At 56.5% G+C, this 20,095-nt stretch overlaps 1 protein-coding gene across 5 annotated transcripts in view; it reads right to left on the bottom strand.

The window, feature by feature from the left end:
- The window catches only part of LOC308489343 (lysosomal alpha-glucosidase), a 52,065-nt gene that overhangs the window by 10,767 nt on the left and 21,203 nt on the right, over positions 1-20,095 (bottom strand). For 3 of the 5 annotated variants that reach the window (XR_013992084.1, XM_081030295.1, XM_081030294.1), the window contains 10 exons: positions 17,902-18,147; positions 16,711-16,924; positions 15,441-15,610; positions 15,236-15,327; positions 14,424-14,544; positions 10,269-10,457; positions 7,981-8,139; positions 6,844-7,044; positions 2,279-2,848; positions 1,137-1,282 (listed from right to left, as the gene is read on the bottom strand). Coding sequence is in view for 4 of the 5 variants with exons in the window: in XM_081030295.1 (XP_080886421.1) it covers positions 1,137-1,282; positions 2,279-2,848; positions 6,844-7,044; positions 7,981-8,139; positions 10,269-10,457; positions 14,424-14,544; positions 15,236-15,327; positions 15,441-15,610; positions 16,711-16,924; positions 17,902-18,147 (2,108 nt within the window). In the remaining variant the exon portion in view is untranslated. Of the gene's footprint in view, positions 1-1,136; positions 1,283-2,278; positions 2,849-5,218; positions 5,327-6,843; positions 7,045-7,980; positions 8,140-10,268; positions 10,458-14,423; positions 14,545-15,235; positions 15,328-15,440; positions 15,611-16,710; positions 16,925-17,901; positions 18,148-20,095 lie in introns of those variants that run through there. The other 2 variants (XM_081030297.1, XM_081030296.1) reach the window with 2 other exon arrangements.

Below are 20,095 nucleotides of genomic sequence, written 5' to 3'. Positions count from 1 at the left end.
AGGCCAGTTCCCTTAAGATCACGGCAAGTCCAGGTGACCTCAGTCCTGCGCGGTAACTGAGCTCAGTGGCAAAGCAGTGGCCCTGCTGGTTCAGTGCGCATGTTATTGGGGCCATGTGGTAACGTGTGCAGGGCTCGTCCTGTGAAAACGTGCTTGCACAATCCAGCGTCAAGGCAATGGGCCTGGCGGCCGGTGGGCACACTTCTGGGCCCGTAGGTCCGTCCTCCTGAGGAGTGCACTGTGACGGACACTCAGTCACAGCCACGGCACTCGGGTCTAAGCCCACATCCCAGGGTGCTTCACGGCATCCAACGGGGGTGGGGGGGGCACGCTTCCCTTGGAGGCAATGGCATGACCAACCGATGCCCCTTCTGGCTACAAATGTTTGCCGAGCGCCTGCTGTGGGTCGGAAATGCTCCAGGAGCTGGAGGCTCAGGAAGGAACGGAAAGGCTCTGCCAAGGTAGCAACGATCCCACAAGGCCCTGGGGGGGTCCTGAGCCTGAGGGATGCTGGGGCCCCGGCTCTGTCACCTGCCAGCAAGCACCTCGCCTCTCTGTGCCTCAATTTCCTCATCTGTAAAGTGGGGATGATAACAGCACCTACTTCTGCGTTGTCACAAGGCTTAGACGACTTAGTAACTATAGTGCCTGATGTGCACTAATCGCTATGTGGTATTTGGTAAATAAGTAACATAAAACTGAAGCCGTAAGGGGATGCTGCCTGCAGCGGGAATGCCATCTGACACTGGAGCAGGGCTTCTCGGCCTGGGCCCAGTTCACACTGGGGCGAGATCACCGCACTGTGGGGCTGCCCTATGCACTGTGGGGGTTGAACAGCAACCCTGGGCGCCACCCACTAGATGCCAGCAGCACTTCCACCCAGGATGACAACCAAAATGTCTCCAGCCAGTGCCGAATCTCCCTAGGGGGAAAATGGCCCCCAGCTGGGACTCCCTAGGCTGGACATCTGGGAGGGCCTCTGAGAACTCTGGGTGGAGGGAACATCGAGTAGCAGGGCCCCGGGGGTGGCGGTGGGGGGCCCAGCACGGCAAGGAGGCCTGAGGGGGAGGGTGGACGGGCTCAGGGACGATGCTGTCCAACTCCCTGACCCTCCCACCCGAGGTCAGGGTACTCACACCACCCGTCCGTCCAGCTTCCGGCGCACAACCACCCCAAAGGGCTCCTCAGAGAACTCCACGCTGTAAAGCGTGGACGGCGCCTGGCTGTGGACATGCGGGGTCTCCAAGGGCACCTCGTAGCGCCTGTTGGCGGGATCTCTGATCTAGAAGACGAGAGTGGTGGTGTCATGAGGCCATTCGTGGCCCGGCAGCCACCCCTGCATATTTCCCACTCCTTCCTTCACCCTCCAGAGGAGCCTGGGGTCCGTTCACATGCCAGCATGGCCGGGCACCAAGTGTGAGCCTTGGCACTTCGGCCAACCTCCCTGAGACTCGGTTTCGTCATCTATAGTCAGGAGATCGCCGCTGTGGGTTGCCAGGCAAATACAAAACACCCAGGAAATCTGAATTTCAGATAAACAACAATTATTTTTTTAGCTCAGGATGTCTCAGATATCACATGGGATATGCTGGCACTAAAAACAAACTCATTCCTTGGTTATCTGGTTCTAAAATACGAGGCATCCTGTATTTTTATTTAATGAATCTGGCAACGCTATTCAACCTGGCAGACCTGTCACAGGGTGAATGAGAAAACAATCAGAGCAGCAGCTCTTATCTGGTACGTAGCAACCACTCAGTAAATGATGACGTTCTACGTTACTGTTAACAACAGAGCATTGGAATGGTGGGTCAGGCTCTCTCACTTTTGCGTCTGCACATTTGTTCAGTGGACAAGGTTTTACTGGGCATCTGCTCTGTGTCAGACACTGTCCCAGGGACTGGGACACTGCAGGGGACAATCAGACAAAAGGCCCTGCCTTGGGGATGACAGTCAGTGGCTGGGACGCCACCGCCCAGTGCCTGGGACATTCCCCGCCACCCCATCCACCTTTCCACTTGCTGACCACTGCAGGACCTCAGGTCTTGGCTGAGATTTCACTTCCTGGGGGCAGCCTAACCTCCCTCCACTGGGCCGTGAGACCTGCCCTCCAGAGCAAGTTCCAGAATCTTTGAGTCACTGTCTTAGTGGCCACTGCTGAGTGTAGGCACTGTCTGCTCACACCTGGACTCCCAGTGAGAACACAATACACATTTATGCAATAAACACCCACTCTGCCCCGCCTCTACATGTGCCCGGCCCCGCGCAGCCTGCCCACCGTGAAGTGGAGTCGGCTCTCGGTCTCCATCAGCACGTCCAGCCGTAAGGTCAGGACATCCTTGGGGAAGAAGGTCGGGGTGTCTCGGCTCAAGGTGGCCGTGTAGCCCGTCTCTGTGGTGGTCAGGTTCCCCAGCTTGTAACTCGGGTAGCTGGGTGGGAAGAAGCACCAGGGCTGCGCCATCTGAGAGCCCCGAGGTCGCCATCTTGCAGGCACGTAGCAGCAGCCCCGGGCCTCACACTGCTCGCGGGTGATGGCTTTGTCTGGGGCGCAGTCAAAGCGGCTGTTGGGGGGCACGTCACACTGTGTGGGCGCTGCTCCCAGGCTGGGCTGGGGCTCTGGGCCGCTGGCTCTCTGCTGGTGAGCTTGGTTCATCTCCTTGGGAACTTGAGAGAAGCCATGCAGCTCTCGGGGGACCACCATGAAATCGTGGAGCAGGACATGCCCCACGAGGGCAGCGGTGGCCAAAGAGAGGAGGACACAGGCCCCCAGCAGGGGGCGGGGGCAGGGCGGCCACTTCACGTCCATGGTCTCGGTGCCTGTGGGTTGTGGGACGGTCCTGGATGCCTGCTGAGAGGAGAACTAGGGTCAACAGGGAAGGCAGGAGTGGCCGGGGCATCAGAGGCTCTCAAAGCAGCTTCCAGACATGAACTCTGGGGGCCCAGGGCAGGCAAGAGTGGACGAGCTCCCAGCACTGTTCCGACAAACATGGGGGAAGGAGGAGAAGGGAAAGAAAAGTCCCCAAGGGGGGGCTGCAGAATACTGTGAAGTCTCATAAAGTTACAAATGAAATGCACTTAGAATTTCTGTAAACATGATTCATGACACAAAAAGACCCACATGACAGACTGACAAGTGGAACAAGGACGTTACAACAGCAGATGGACTGAGCCGATTCTGTATAAAGACAGGCCAAGGTTACATTGTAACCAATGGGGAGGAAGTGCCCTTAGGGGGACGTGCCACTTTCCCTCTGTCCCTCTCCTGCTGACCAGGGCATGGAAACAGCCTGGGGAGAAGTTTGGTCACTGCAGCCGAGGGAGGGCAAAGCCACAGGAGAAAGGCCTGGCCCCCGCAGCTGGCAGAGCAGAGCCCCTCCGGGCCCTGCAGCTAGGTGCTGGGAAACCGCTCCTCTGGGGAAGTCTCGGTGGTCCTGGGTCTGTCACTGTCAAGCAGCTGCATGGGGAGCCGCACGTCAGTTACTGTGGTGATGACTGTTATTACCTGCACGTTGTTTATCGGTATGTTCTAAGTATTTTATAAGGAACGTTGTTGGCCCAGGTCCTCTGAGGAGCAGCAGACTCCAACATGGGACAGGGTGCCAGGATACTATCAGGGGGCTCATTTCCATCAGAGAGAAAATTAGGGGGCTGCCGGGGAAGGCTGGGAGAGCCATCACACCCCACACAAGTCCGACCCCAAGGGAGGGTGGCGAAGGTGTCTGGGTCCAAGCGTCCCAGACTGCTGTGCAGGTTAAGGAAGGTTCAGCTAGGACTGGGATTGGAGGTGGTTCTTGAGCCAAAGCTGGCCATGAGAGGGGCCCGGTGCTCCCAGAAGTGGCTTGCCCTAGTGTTATGGGCCAGAAGCAGCCTGGTTTCAGGACAGCTGTGGGTTTCAGACTGCAGCACCTGAGCTGGGTGTCTAACAATTCAATTCAGTTCTGACATGAACTCCTGGAGTCAGCACAAACCCCACAGGTTAAGGGCTCAGCCCAACAAGACGGCCCCACTCAGACGCCAGGCATGAATTCCAGGTTGCCACCACACTGCTGACCAACTGGCTATAAATGTGAGGGTTCACCCCCCCCCCCACAACACACCTTCCCACTTTCAATTATTGGCGAAGACAACTGACAGAACTCATGAAAATGCTTTACTTAGTGCCATGGGTTTATTGTAAAGGCTACAACTCAGAAACCAACCAATGGCAAGGGATGGGGGAAGGGGTGAGGGTCTTCCAAACCCTCTCGCAGCATCAAAACGTGTTCATCAGCTCGGAAGCTCTGCAGACCCCAAGGAGTTGAGGGTTTCCTTAAGCAGGAAAAACTGATCAGATCATTGGCCACTGGTGATCAATCACCAGCCCCTCTCCGCTCGCCGGAAGTCGGGGGTGAAAGCTCCCACCCCTTGAGTTCTGCTTGTGTCTTTCTGGAGACCAGTTCCCTTCCTGAAGCCATCTGGACACCCCAGCCACCCGTCACCGTTAGCATACAGAAGACACTTATCGCTCCCAAAACCCCATGGGTTTGGGAGCCGTGTGCCAGAACTGGGGACCAAGACTGCCCATTTATGCTTTTATACCAGTGCCCCAGCTCCACCTGACCCTTCCAGCCACATCTGGCACCTTGTGGTCTCATGACTCAGAAACCCGGGGACTGCGTGCAGGGCAGCGTCCTCATCGGGGAGCCCGCGGGCACTGCCCACCCCGAGTTCAGAAGCTGCAGGGGTGCCAGGCGCACAGCCCGTCTCACGGGAAGAGCTGCACCCACAGGGCTCGACAACCGACAGAAAACGGGGCGGAGCTGACGGTCAGGAGGTCAAGGCCCCGCGGCCGGGACAGTGTCAGGGCTTTCAGGCCAGTGGCTCGGAGCTGCTGCCCCCGGACCAGGCTGGCGGCGCAGACGAGCCCACCTTCCGCCTGGCCGGGGAAGGGAGGGGGCTCAACTCCCGTGCCTCAGTTTCCTCCACGTGGAACAGGCCAGCGCCGCCTTCCGCGCCCGGCGCTGGGCGAGTGAACGAGGACCGCGCAGCCTGGGGACCCCGGTAGCTCCTGCGGACCCCGCCGCGCGCGGGCCCTGGCACGTGCCCACCCTCTGGGTCCGCCGCCCGCCGCCCCCCCCGGGCACCACGACCGCCCCGACCCGCCGGGCTCCGCCGAGGGGCTGCAGCCGACCGCCCCGGTCCCTCGCGGGGACGCCCGCCACCCCCGCGGCCCGCTCACCTCCGCGCACGCGCGCTCAGCTACGGCCCCGCGCGGCTCCACGCACGCGCGCCCGGCCCGCAGCGGCGAGCGGGGTCAGGTGCGGGCGGGAGGCCGGCGGCGGCCGCGGGCCACGTGACAGGCAGCCCGCGCCGGCGCCCGAGGTGAGCGCGCGCCCCCTGCTGGCGCGGCGGCCGAGGCCGCGTGGGGCCGCCCCGCTCCCCGGCGTTCGCGGCGCGGGAAGGTGGGCAGGGGGAGCGAGCAGCTGCCCTGGGACGTTCGCTCCGGGGGACGGAGCCCCGCGGCCGCGGCTGTGCCTTTTGGGGCCGGGAGGGAGGGGGCGACGCGCACCGGCGCCGGGCGGGGTTGCCGGGCCGCCCCCGGTACAGCCCGCCGGTCGCCCTGGCCTGCGAGGCGGGCACGGGTGTCAGCGACGAAATGGCAAAGACAGCAAACGTTTGGAAGCAACTTGAGTTACGTGAACTTAGTAACTTATTCCTTAAAGGAAACCATTGTCACAACCCCTAAACTCGACTGTTGTCAAAAGGTTAGATGACATCTGCAAAGAAATTTTCATACAACGGGAAAATGTTTGTGTTTAGATGAGCAAGCTTTCCAACGTGAAACACAGAAGCTGGGCACACAGCGTGACGTTGTCACGTGGAACGCGGGCCTGGAAAACCCCGGGAGGACGGACAACGGCACCTCTGGGTGGGGACCTGAGAGGGTTTCCTATGCTTTATGGTCTTTGTATTTCCGAAACGTTTTAGAATGAACGCCTTCCTCCCATATTCAGAAAAAAAGTTTTATTTTTCTGCTGAAAAGTTTGAAAGTGAAATTATTTTGTTGAACATTGTCCCTTGACACTGCAGAGAAGCCACACGGTAACACGTGCCACAAGAATCGGGAGATGGGGGGTGGGAGAAGGACACTCGGGTGACAGTGAAGGTAGGACAGGTGGGCAGACACGGGACGTGTCTCAGTATTTACCCACGGGCACAGTCGTACTTCAGTTGTTAGGTCTCCGTAAGCACAGCCCGTGGGTTGTTCCCCTGCACTTGGTCCTGTGAGCTGGGAATCTGGATTTAGCAGCTGGAGTGGGGGCAGGAGAAGGGACCCGAGTTTCCCCAGGGTGGAATCAGGGAAAGCTGCGGATGAGAAGGTGGGCTGTGGGTTTTCAGATGCACTGAGGTGCTGAAGCCTGAGGACCATCATACGCCTGCTTTCCGCAGGGTCCCTTCTTTACTCACCCACCAGACAGTTGGTACCAGACACGGTCAGAAGGAAGCCCAGCTCACTCCCGAGCATTCTCACATGCAGAAACCGGAGCGCCAACCCAGCTACCATGAGAGCATGGATTTGCAAATGCAAGACTTGCTTAGATGCAACTGGAAACACTGGGATCTGACTTGGTTTAAAGAGCTGTGTGGCTCAAACAAATTCCTACAGTGCTGACCTATCTATTTCTTCTAAACAGTGCCATTCTCTGAGGATGGATATGGCTTTCAGTGACACAAGATCCTAAGTCCCTGGTAATACACAGAATCCTGGTCTCTTCCACGGGATCCAGCCTGGGAAGTCGCGGTCCAGGCCGCTCTCTAGGAGGGCCCTGGCAACTCCAGCTTGTTGGCGATCGTCTGTCTAACCTTGAGCAGGGCCTCCTGGAACTGGGGGTACTCGTCCTTCACGTGGTCCAGGATGGTGCTGATGGCAGCCAGCCGGTCGTCCAGGCGCCTGCGCTCCACCAGCAGCGACGGCTTGGAACGGAACAGAAACACGTACCTGCCGTCCTTCACAGCCTGCAGGTGCTTGAGGCGCGTCTGCAGGGCCACCAGCTCGGCAAGTTTCTTGGGTGAGATAAGAGACCCTGTGTCAGGCTGTACAGATTCAAAAGAGGACACCTATTGCCAACACCCTCCCCCCTGCACAAACTCAGACGATGAATGACAAAGAGGAGAAGGGCGCAGGGAAGGAACACCTGAAGTACTGAGTCTCCATAACCAAGGGACGAGGCCAGCGTGGGGCTTTATCCTCCATCCATCATCTAAGTGGCACTTGACACCGGCCATGTGTCAGGCCTGCTGCCAGACACTTCCCTTCATCGTCTCCCCATCTCAGCTGATCATCAGGCCCAAACCCTGCAGTCCTGCCTGATCCCTCTCTTCTCGCACCAAATCCAGTCTACCAGGAAACTCCTGGGACAATGACCACACTATGTGCAGCTGCTCGCTCGCCCCAAGGCTTCAGGCCTGTCACGCCTCACCATCCTCCTTAAAGACTGTGATGGCCTCTAACAGGCCTCCCATGTCCACCCTTCACCTCGCATTCCTCCCTCAACCTCACAGCCAGAGTGATCCTGCTAACACGTCACGCTCAGCCCCAGACCCTCCCACTGTCTCCCGCCTCCCTGAGAGAAAAGCCCCAAGTCAGGGCCATGGCCCCCAAAGGCGGTGCGCAGCCCAGAGGGCTGTCTCTGCCCCCACACTGCACCTGCAGGCCTCTGGTGGCCCCGGGGGTCTCAAGCTCCAGCTCTACCTGCTGTGCCCCTGCTGGGCTGGCTCGCTCCCTTGCTTCCTTCAAGTCTGACTCAGGTCGCTTCCCCGTGTGGCCTTTTCTGCCCACCCCACCACCCCACCCGCTTCTCTGCTTATTTTTCTCCAGAGCACTTGTCACCATCTGACACACGATGTCTTTTCTTTTGTGTATCTGTCGCTTCACCCCAGGAATGTGAGCTCCGGGAGGGCAGGGGTCCTGGTAGCCCTCGTGGCCCCAGCCTTGTCTACCTGTCGCTTGAGGGCCACCAGCTGGTCCAGGTCAGCCTCGAGCGTCTCGGTGTGGGACTGCATGGCTGACAGCTGTGCCTGCTTCTCCAGGAGGGACTCGCTCATGCGTTTTTGAGTCTCTTCCAGTTCCAAGATGGTGTTGCTGCAGTCCTCGTTGGCCTAGGGGATGGACAGGGTCATCCTGGGACCGTCTCCTGCCTATCCAGTGGACAGAGAGGACTCAGGCCAGAAGGCCACACCTGTGCACACGATCCAGGGATTCCCAGAGGGGCGAAGCCAGCCCGTCCATGGGAGCTGTGACCCAGGGTAGGGGGGCGTAAATCCCAGCAGGGCAGCAGGGCCGCAGGACCCAGTTAAGCCCTCTGCAGACTGCTCTCTGAAGGCACGCGAGGCTTGGACAAAGGAGGGGGGCTGAGAGTCCTGGGGTCCTCCTGCAGTGGCTGTCTGCACCGGCACATGGACCAGGGGCAGCTCGGCAACTGTGTGCCAAGGGCAGGGAAGACACCTGGGGCAGGGTCGGGGGGCCGGGCCACATGGGGTACAGATGCGGCCTGGGGAGTGTGAGATAGAGGGGGGTGGGAGTGGGGGTGGATGTCAGTGGGGGGGCCTCTGCAGAATCACAGGGGAACCAGAGCTTTCGGTGGCATCTGCAGCCCAGAGTGGGAGGGACGAGGCTGGGCTCCATCACCATGAGGTTGGGGGACCAGACAATCTCAGGGGAAGCAGACAGAGAAGGGAAGAAAAGTCTGGTAGCTTTGGCAGCTGGTGGCTGCGGTGGACAAATGAAGTAGAAGAGACAAAAGTGACCCTCACTGTGTGGCTGGGGACGCAGAACAATGTGTGGTGGGGCTGGTAGGGGTGACAGAAAAGGCCAGTTTGTGCCCAAAGGTGGAGGTCACACTGGGTGTGGTGCGTGGCAGTGTGTGTGGAAGGAGGACTTGGGTACAACCGTGCTGTTGCTGGGAGGATGGAGGTGCAGGAAGGTGTGGGGGCAGGCGAAGCAGGGAGGGGTCCTGGTGAGACCCTGTGGTGAGGGGCTGAGAGGGGCACTGGGGAGTCAGGAGGGGTGGAGAGGAGTGAGCATCAGGAGTGGCCCATGTGGCCGAGATCAGCTGATAAGGACCCAGAAGGGGCTGTTCTGCCACCTCCGGTAACTTCCAAAGTAGCAGCTGGATCAAGGCTGTCACTTGCGGCTGACCTTTCCTTGCATAGGATTTACCCTGCTGGGGCTAGTCCAGTACTCTCCATCTAATCCCCTGGAGGACGCCACGAGGCGAGGACCCATTGCACAGGTCAGTAAACCGAGGCATAGAGAGAACAGACTACATGCCTCAGTCATGAGTAGGAGAGCTGGCTGGAACCCCACGCGGGGCCCCGAGGCCAGCTTCTGTTTCATGTAACCCTTGGCCTAGCTGGGCGGGGGGAGGGGGCACAGTTACTGCTAATATTTCTGCCTGGCAGATGAGGGAGTGCAGGCTCGGAAAGGTTCCACACACACCCAAGGCCACATAGTTGGTCCACGGGGGCAGAGGGAAGTCTGAGCCCAGAGCCCGGCCTGGCAACTGCTCAGGGAGTGGGCACCGGGATGACACAGGCTGGTCCCCTCCCAGGCAGGGCATACACCACACGCTTGGTCGATGTGACCTGGTGGAGGGGACATGGGCTCATGTGGGTGTCCTCCACGTTCCCATCAGCCCGTCCCCTCCACCACTTGGCATCAGTGACACGGAGGCTCACGCCCTTCACCAACTCTCCATGCCTCCCTGATGGCATTTCCCATGAGCAGAAAGGGGCTGACAGACGGCCGGCTGTAGCCCAAAGCTGAACCCTCCAGTATGTTAAACCCAAGAAAGGCCCTATTGTAGCAGAACGTGGGGCTCCTGGGGAAGCACCCACTGACCTTGAGGGCACTCGGGGTCGTGGGGCTCAGGCTCAGAGGATGCAGTGGCTTTTGTCCCCAGTGTAGGAGAATGCTGGTTCCAAAGCCGGGCTCTTTCCATCCCTTCCTCAGCCCCCCACTGTCCCTTCTGTCTCATAAACAGCCTGACACAGCAGCTCCGGGAAGAATGTGCAGAAGAGGTGGTGATGTGAAAGGGATGGGGAGGGATCCATTGAGCAGCTGGAAGGACGGAGTGAAATCACAGCCCAGGTGGGGGTGGGGACACCAGGACAGCCCTGGCCAGTGACGCCTGCCAGCGAGCTGACCATGTGCAAGGGGCACAGGTGGATGTCGGCCTGTACACAGGCAGTCCTTGGCATGTCCCCTTCTTTGTCACATGGCTCCCTACCTTGTGAAGGTCCCTGATCTTTCGCCGAAGCTCTGTCTGCTTGTGGTGGAAGTCTGTCCGGGTGAGCGACTTCTTGTCCATCTTGCTCTGGCCCTCGGCCCGGGTCGAGATGGTCTCCCTGCGGGCGACGGCCATCTCCATGTCTCGGATCATCCTCTCCTGCTGCTTCAGCAGCTGCCCGTGCTTGACCTGTGTGCACAGGGCAGGGCCCGGTGGGAGGCCAGCCTACCTCCCACTCCACCGCACGGAACCAGCAGGGAACCAGCGAGGGGGACACAGCCAGAGGACAAAGAATCTGCAGCATCGTCAACTGGTCAGAATGAGTTTAAGGTCCATAGAGAGGAACAGGCAAATTGGGCAGACAACACTGAGAAATGGGCAGAGGCCGGGGAGGTTGGGAGCCCTGAGGACCACACGTCGCCCAGGAGTGGCTCCTGGAGCAGAAAAGGGACATCAGCCCCCAAATGGTGGAATCTGGCTAGAGCTTGTAGTTTGCTTAATCGTATTGGCCCAAGGTTAATTTCTCAGTGGGACAAACACACCGTGGTTCGGTGGGATGGTGTGTAACGTGAACGGCCTGGGGCACCTGAGCTGGGGACTGGCTGTAGTGACAGATCGACTGTAAGGGGCACGAGGGAACTGTCTGGGGTGGCAAGAACATTCCGTGTCTTGACTGCGGTGATGGCTGCACATTGAACCGAGCGTTTCAAATAAGTACGTTATTGTATGTGAGTTCTGCCTCCGTAAGCTGAGTTAGAACCAAAAAAGGATAAACAGGCAAGAATCCCCAAGTTAAGAATGGTGGTGGACGAAGACCCAGCCCCCCCGGTTTAAAATGGACCGTAGTGACACTAACCACACTCTGCACTGGCGAAGCCTGTCAAAGTGGTTGTCACACAGAGCGGAGAGGGTGGGGCCGACTCCCCCGGGAGCTGCTCTGGGGCACGTGGCCCCCAATTCAGTGACAAAAGCACAGATGATCTAATACAGGCTGCTGGCCATACTCCCCCCCACAGCTGCGAGGAAATGGACCCTCACTTCACACTATCACCAAAAATACATTCCAGGTGGACTCAAGGTCTAAATATGTGCAAACCATTGAAAACAACTTAGGAATATATTTGTGTCACTTTAGGCCGGGGAGATCTTTTTAAGCCATATAGGAAACCCAGAAGCCATACGGAAATATACTGATAACACTATCAAACAGAAACCTTAAAAACAGTCTGAGTGGGAAAAGACCACACAAAACGGAAAGGCCAACAAAAGGGATACTATTTGGAACAAGTATTAAAGACAGGGCTTAGTACCCCAATATCCAAGGCGCTCCTGAAAATTGCTAAGAAATAAGGAACTAGCCCGATAAGAAAGCAACGAAATGCAAATGGCAGCACAACACACACGCATGCACACACGCGCGCACACACACGCACACACACAGGGAAAGGCCTGTGCCCAATGCCCCCCAGTGAGCCAGCAGCACAAATCCACGTGACATCAAGAAACCTCTTTTTGCACAGTGGATTACCAATTGTTATAAAGACGGATAAACAAATGACTTAGGCAAAATCGTAGAAACAGTCAATGTACAAAAGTCAATTGTATTTCTGTATAGTAACAACGAGCACTTGAAAACTGAAAAAATTTTTTAAAAATATTCTTTACAGTAGCACCAGAAAACGTGAAACACTTAGGTATAAATCTAATAAAACATGCACAAGACCAGATGCCAAAAACTGAAAACACTGACAAAGAAACTCAAACGAGACCTACATAAAAGGGAGAGCCACCTGCTCCTGCCCTGGGAACACGGTTGTCACGATGTCTGTTCCCTCTGAGCTGACCCATGCGGTGCATGCCATCCCAGTCACGGTCCCAGCAGGAATTCTGGGAGAAATCGACGAGCTGATTCTCAAATTTGTATGGAAAGGCCAAAAATATAGACCAGACAAAACAGTTTGGAAAAGGCAGAACAAAGTTGGGGGACTCACGTAAGTATAGAGCTACAGAAATCGAGACTGTGTGGAATCTGTAAAAGGACAGGCTCGCCGATCAGAGGAAAATAGCAGAGAACCCAAAAAATATACGCGTATTTCGACGAGGGTGCGAAGTCACCCACATAGCCGTCCGCGCCTGTTTAGAGAAGAGACAAACTTTTCCACAAGTGGTCTGAGACAACAGGCATGTAAGTGCAAAAAAAATCAACCTCAATCCACAGCACGCTCCATATAGAAAAATCAACTTCAAATAGATCCTAGACCCTAATGGAAAACCTGAACGTAGGAAGCTTCTAGGAGAAAACATCAGAGACCATCTCTGTGACCGGCCTAAGCAAAGATGTCTTAGCTGCATGAGCAGAACAATCTATCAAAGAGCAGACTAAGTAACTGGACTTCACCAGCGTGATGAACCTCAGATAAGCCAGGCGCAAATGCTTCTTGCTGTGTGATCGATTTATGTGACATTCTGGAAAAGTCCAACCTGCGGGAACGGAAACGGATCTGTGGTTGTCAGGGACAGGGCAGCAGGCGGGTCAGGTACAAAAAGGCACGAGGGAATCTGAGGACGATGGAAACAGGCTACATGCTTGTTGTGTGTCTTTGTCGGAACTCAGCACTGTAGGCCACAAAGGGTGAGCTTCTGCTCAGCGCAATGCCTCAATGAAAAATACTGGCAGACTGAACACACCCACAGCCGCCCAGGCTGTAGCGACACAGCCATTCTCAAGTACTTTCTAGAAAAACAATCTGTCGGGCTCCCCTATGATCAAAACTCTTTGACCCAATAATCCGACTTTCGGGAATCTGGCCTACAGAAAACAAATTAAAACCAGTAAGTACAGTAGCAGGTGTCGCTTTCTGAGGTTTCAGTTACCCACAGTCAACCACAGTCTGAAAATATTAAACGGAGAACTCCAGAAATAAATAATTCACAAGTTTTAAATTGTGTATCGTCTTGCTCTGTCCTGCCCGGTTCGTGAGTCACATGCCTCTGTCCCGGGTCCATGCTGCAGACACTCCCCACCCAGTGATGGGGTCCATTGTCGAGGGGTCTCAGTGCTCGTGTTTAAGTCACCCTTCGTTTACTTAACAGCCCAAAGTGCAGGAGCAGTGATGCTGGCACCTCTAATATACCAGAGAGACACGGGGAAGTGATTCCTTTACGTGAAAAAAGCTATGCATGTATAGGAAAAGCATAGTACGTACAGGGCTCGTTACGATCTGCGGTTTCCAGCATCCACTGAGATTCTCAGGACATATCCCCGCAGGTAACGGGGGGACTGCTGTAAGGACATTACTTTAACATTGTTTATAGTGACAAAACAACAACAACCTGGAAACAGCCTGAGTTTTCATCAACCTGGGAATGTTTCAATAAATTATATGTCCGTAGTATAGTCTGTAACTGTTAAAGAATGGGTTAGTATCCACGTTGTGTTTTCAAAATAAGTTGCTGAGTTACAGGTCCAGGTCCTATTTTTGTGAAGAAAAAAACGGAACAAGTAGGAGGGAGGTGGCAGCCTCTGTCCAGGCCTGTGACCTCTGTGCTGTAGACTCACCTGCTGCAGCGACGTCCGTGGCTTCCATGGTTTGAAAAGTCGATCAAGCGAGGGGATTTTTTTAAAGCCTCAAACGCATATGCATTTGATCAGAATTCCTCTGAACTCCGCAGCCAGCGGGGTTATTATCAAAAGCAGCATGGTGAAAGTGATGTCACATTTATTTTTATTGCCTGCTTTTATTTGTATCCTTCAAGCCTTGAACCTTTGGCTTGGTGACAGCGCGTGATTAACCCACCAGCCGTTTTACGGTCATGAAATGCAGCTAACGACGAGAGTGGGGAGAAGTCATGTGAAGAGTCACCCAGGGAAGAGGTGGGTGTGTTCTTTGAACCTTTTCATTGAGGGGGACTCTCTTTGGTCGAACAGTGGGACACATTCCACTAGCGGGTCGTGACATTTGGGGGCCACAACCAGCATTTTAAAATATCAGGCGGCATGGGGCTGTGTGACAATCTCAGTGCAGGGAGGAGGAAAGAGGACACACCCTGAGCGAAGGCTGGCAGGGGGGCAGTGTGCTTCGCCTGAGCTTCTGCGTGGAGTCCCAGCACCCTTGCCCCGGCCCCTGGGCCCTCTCCCGCCCACCTCCCACCCACCTTCATCCGCCGGATCTCGGCCTTCATGGCTCGGACCTCCGTCTGGCCAGTGTCGGAATCCACCGAGGCGCGCATCTCTTTGGCCAATTGGATTTTTTTCTCCCAAAGCATGATCTGGTATCTTTAAAAGTAGGAGAGGCTGTGTAAGAGCAGGAGATTTCTTCCTGAAGCTTCCCCGAGCTCATGCCCTAAGGACGGGGCCGTAGAGGTTTTCATGGAGGTGGAGGCAGAATTTACGTCTAGTGATTCCATCCCTTCCTCCTCCGTCTCCTGTGTGTCCCAGAGGGCATGGTCCTCCCAAACAGTGCTCAGGGACAAGAGGCAGCCGCCCCAACTGGAAATGTACGTCCACGCATAGTGACGGGAAAGGGAGCCACAGAGTGTGTAAGAAAGCTCCAAAGGGGAATGCCTACAACCCCATTTTTGTTTCAAAAAAAACAAATGAACAAGAAAGACATATATGTACACAGTGGTTTTCTGGCAAAGGAAGAGCGTTGGGACTATCCGTGATTTTTCCCTTTCTACTTTGCTCATGTTATAGTTTAAGATGCTTGCAGTTGCGTATGGCTTGCCTTTATACTCAGGCATCATAAAAATAGCATAATTTTTTAAAAGTCTATCCCAAAGAAAGCTGCTCTATTTCCAGCGATAACTAGTGTGGCGAGGGGGCTGCCCCGAGGACGGGTGGCGCCATTCAGCTGTGTCTGGGTCCGCTGGCCCGGGAGGAGTGAAGTGGCCGCTGGGAGTGCCCAGGGGCTGTGCAGCGGCAACGCAGGACAGCCACGGTCAGCGCGCCCGACATGCACACTCACTCGGCCTCCACCAGCCTGTTGAGGACGGACGCCTTCTCCTCGGTCAGCTGGTCCAGCTTCTCCTGCATCTCGATGGTCTCCCTCTCGGAGGCCTGTGTAGGGCAAGGGGCGCGGACGGCTGTGTGGGAGACACTGGGGGGCACGGGTGCCCACGCCTGTGCCCTCCCTCTGCCCGCCCGTGCCCGTGGGGCCGGAGGGCACGGACCTTGAGGGCGCGCACGAACTCGTTCTCCGTCACCAGGTTGTCCTGCTGCAGGCCCTCGGAGCTGCTGCGGTTCTGGCTCAGCCGCACACTGAGCTTCTTCAGGTCGGTGTCCAGCTCTTTCATGTGACGCTCGATGTCCTTCTGCTCCTTCCTCTCCTGATCGATCTTCTCTGTGGCAGAGAGCGGGGACAAGGGAGCAGCCCCGGACGGTCAGGTCCCAAGAGTGGGGAGCGGGCTCCGGCTCGCCCCACAGCGCCCCTCCCGCCCCACTGTCCTCTGGGTACCCCCACCCAAATCACGTCCCTCCTGCACCAGAGCACAGGGAAGGGGTCCCTCTCAGCACTTGGTTTGCAAAGCCTGGCCCTTAGAGGAACTGAAAGGACCGGGGCATGGATGAGCAGGTGGGAGAAGTCGGCTGATGGAGGGCAAGCTCCCCTCCCCCAGGACACGCAGGTTCCTTGCACGGCAGGCACATGGTTTGCTCAGACACCGAGTCTCCAGAAAAGCAGGCCCTGTCCTCCCCATGCGGCCCTTGCCAAACTCAGGGCAGGGGTGGAAAACAACGACCGTAGTCTCTAACAGGTGGGTCTGGACACCCCAGGGGCAGGAAAAACAAATGGCAGGACCGCCGGAAAGAAAGGGGTGTGATGTGTCCAGGCAGAGTGGGCCCAGAACTGCAGGCAGCATTTCCTGAGGGGCCATGTGGTCAGGCTGACCTGTGTGGACCTTGAGTCAGAGACCAGGTGGGACCAAAGGGACCAGGACGCCTCAGCAGGTGGCCGTGGATGGCGTGGACACCCTGGCAGGTTGGGGACCCATAGGGTTGAGATACAATCTGAGGTGACACATAGGTTGGGGGACCCCAGAGGGACAGTTTTCTAAGTTCAGCTGAAGACGGAGAGTCTCTTCCCGAAGCCCTGGGTTTGGGGCCCAAGGCGTCACCTGTGTCCCTGAGCCCCAGGGAACTGGCCCGAGGACCCACAGCTCACTGCGCATCAAAGGTTTCAGTGGAGCCTCCCTGCCTTGGGCCGGGGGGACCTTTCCATGCCCCCCTCTCTGGCAGCGCCCTGAAGTCCATGAGCTTCACTCAGTATTTTGTCAACACTTCGCCTGGACTGCAACCTGGGTAGCCGGCCAGGGCAACGGCTGATATTCACAAACTGTGCCATGAGCGTTGCCCGGGTCCGCGGTCAAGGCTTGGTGAAAGCCCGCGGTGCCTACCGGGCAGACCCCGCCCCGGCAGGCGGGTCCCTCTCCACCAGGGACTTACTCTCTATCCGCAGCTTCTTCTGCTCCATGATGTGCACCTCCTTCTTGAACTTGTGGGTGGCGGCCAGCTGCTCCTCACGCTCCCGCGTGGCCTGGACCATCTCCTGCTGCAGGCGGAGCCAGCTCACCTGGGCCAGCGTCAGGTTGCCACTGTGTTCGTCTATCAGCTTGCTCAGCCTCTTGATTTCAAGCTCCAAGGGCCCGAGCTCTTCCCCCTGAGAGGGAAATTTGCCAAGAAGCAAATTTGGGCTGGTTGTCATCAAAGGACTGCTTTCTGGGTGGGCTGCGAGGGCATGGGTCCCTGAGGTCCTGTGTATCTGCTCCGGGATTGAGCGGCATTTACTCAGGGGCCCAGGGCCCTGTCCTGGGGGGCCCTCCCGAGGGCCCAGACCACATGCCCCGATCCGCATGGGACATCCAGGTCTCAGGCGTCTGCAGTGCCCCTGCCCCCACTACTGGAGTGACCCCACCGTGCCACAGCCTGTGGGGACAGGGGCAGGGTCTACAGGACCTCCCTCCCCCAAAAGGGCTTTGCGAGTTGTCTTTTAACAGCAGACTGTCCCGAGTCAGGGACTTTACTTCCTTGGAATCCACTCGGGTGCAGCTTAGAGAGGCCCTTGGGTGCTCGGCGCTGACCTACTAAGAGCTCGCTGCATCCTACTCTGGGGCCTGCAGCCCATGGGATCCTCGGGGGGCGGGGGGCTCCTGGATAACTGATAGGACTTCAAGACTCACACTCACCAGACCACTTCACTTAGAGCTGCGGGCAGCAGCGGTCAGCGGGTCCAATCCTGCCCACTGTCTGTCTTTGTATGGCCCGTGAGCCAGCCAAAACAACATCAAAAGAATATTTCATGCCAGGTGCAAGTAATATGGAATTCAGATTTCAGTGGCCATAAGTAAGGAGTTATTGGGCACGGCCACACCCATCTGTCTATCCAGTGGCTCCTTTGTCTCCACAATACAGGGGCAAGTGGTCGAGCCAGGGACCATCTGGTCCAAAATGCCTGAAATATTGACTCTCCAGCCTTCAACTTTCCAGGCCCTGATGTAAAGCATCCTGCTTTTTCACCTGGGTGGGGAAGGAGGGACTCAGTCCCACGTGGGTTCATCTCTAAATGTACGAAGTTCCCCAAATGGCCAGGTGCAAATATCAGGCAGAGGTGGCGTCCCCCTGGCCCCAGGGTCTTACCCCCAGCTCAGAAACCATCTGCTCCAGCTGCTTATTGAAAAAGTTGATGAGGCCTTGCTTTCTCTCAATCAGGACCATGCGCCTGGAGATTTCGTTTTCGCTGTTGGTGATGAGGTCGTTGACCTTCTGCACGTCCTTGTCCAGCTCGGCCAGCATCTTCTGATGCATGTCCAGCCTGCAGGTGGTGTTTGTGATGTCCAGGGTGGCCTGAGCGATGTCACCGTTGATTTTGGAGAGATGCGTCACCTGGATTAGCAAAAGGAAGCGTGTCTGAACGTTTTATTTTTTCTGGGGGAGGCTCCATTTGAGCGGGCCGGCCTACCATGTCCTGGATCATTGGGACATTCGTCTGGAGAAATTCCACAACCTAATAGGGAGAGACGGAAGTTGGTTTTCTTTCCGCCTCAAGGACCTGTCAAAGAACCCACTTGTTGGAATCCTAATGGTAATTTCTGGCACAAAAAGAAAGATAACATTACAGTTTCTTCTGATTAGAGAAACAGTAACATACATTGTGAGGAAATGTGAAAATACAGATGAGGAAAGAGAACATTTTAATGGCCCGTAACTGTCATATAGCTGGCTATCCAGAATCTGTGCTTTCTTCTAATTTTTATAGATAACCCCAACTCCCCCCAAAAAACGAAAACAGGATCACACTCTACACGTGGGTTTGTAAGGCACTTTTTCATTTGCTAAGTGTCGCCTAACATTCCTGTGTCGTAACATTCTTGTCTGTGTGATGCCCTACTGTGTTTGTAACACGGGAAGTGAGTCACCGCTCTCCTTAGGCATTCCTCCATCCAGTCGACAATTCTTAACTGATCACTGCGATCAGAGCAGCAACTAGTGAAGAAAACCAAGATGCCTGCCCTCTCTGAGTGTGCAACCTGTTATCAATAGTCCCCGTCTAAATAATGCCGTGACAAACACTTAATGACTTCCAGCGTGTTTGTCAGACAGATGTGCTTCCATTTTACTGAAAAGCTGGACATAGTCCTGCAAGGAAAAGATCCTGCTGTGGGGTGTCGTCCACCACGCAGCCAGAGGTGTGTGGCCCCGGGGCTCTCACCAGCCCTGGGTTCTGGGGGCGGGGGCTTCCGCTGAGGGCACACAGGGCTGGCCCACTGTCCTGAGGGTCTGGCCAGCCCACCCTGCCTCCTCTGTTGGCTCTCAGATGACAGATACACTCGGGTTCCTTCCTGTAACACAGGGTTTATCACGAGGGTCTTTGTCAGAAAGAGCGGTGGCAGCAGTCACAGCCTCTCAGGCACTTGGGGACAGGCCTTTCCTGGGGCCACGGCTCTGCCCTGACCCTACCAGCTAGCCCCTCACCCATTGCTGCCCACATGGGCTCTCTCACCAGTGACTCCCACCAACTCCCAGCCCCCCAGGGTCACCTTGGCTCCTCCCCCACCACCCTGGCTGGCTCTGACCCTGGCTGGCTCTGACTGTCTGAGTGGCCGTCGTGAGTCTTTCTAGGACACCCAACATTCCTAGGTTTTAAAGCCAGACCCTGCCCACCGGCGCCCTCCGGCCCTCTGAGCTCTGGCTGCGCCACCCATCCCTTTCTTCACCAAGATCGCCTGAGATCTCCAGGCCACTCTGGGACCTTCACAGGGGCCCTGCCTTCCTCTCTACGTCAGTGCTCGCCACCCTGTGGGGGCTTCAGTTGCCAAGTCCCCTTTCGGTCACCAGCCAGAACACCCCGCCTTCCCCCTGCTCTGCTCCTGGGCTGTCTGTTCTCCTTGCTGAAAGCACTTGGGCCTCCTCTCAGGACTCAGTGCCGTTCCTGAATTAACTGTCTCCACCCCACCCTTGACGCATGCCCACCTTCCCTCTGGCCCTCAGCTCCAGATGGTTCTGTCTGTCCACAATCTCTGCTCCTCATCCCAGATACACCCCACCTGCCTGCCACCAGCCCACGGGGTTCTGAGCGGATGGGGAAAAGCACCCCCCACCAGAGCGCTACTCAGGCCAACGTTGGTCCAGGGCTCTTTACTGCCCTCTGTTGGACATTGGTGGTAGTACATGCACGACCTCCGTGGGGAGAGCAGAGGTCTTGGCCCCCCGGGGACTCATCCTCTCAGGTGTGGAAGTAAGGCCCAGCAGGTTACTTCACACCCACCACACTCCTTGGCTTCTCCAGTACACCCCAGGACCCTTCCTTTTGCTGCCAGATGGTGATCTTACT

Source organism: Rhinolophus hipposideros (assembly GCF_964194185.1).
Source record: "Rhinolophus hipposideros genome assembly, chromosome: 20".
NCBI classification, from domain to species: domain Eukaryota; kingdom Metazoa; phylum Chordata; class Mammalia; order Chiroptera; family Rhinolophidae; genus Rhinolophus; species Rhinolophus hipposideros.
This window is presented reverse-complemented; position numbering and strand designations above follow the sequence as displayed.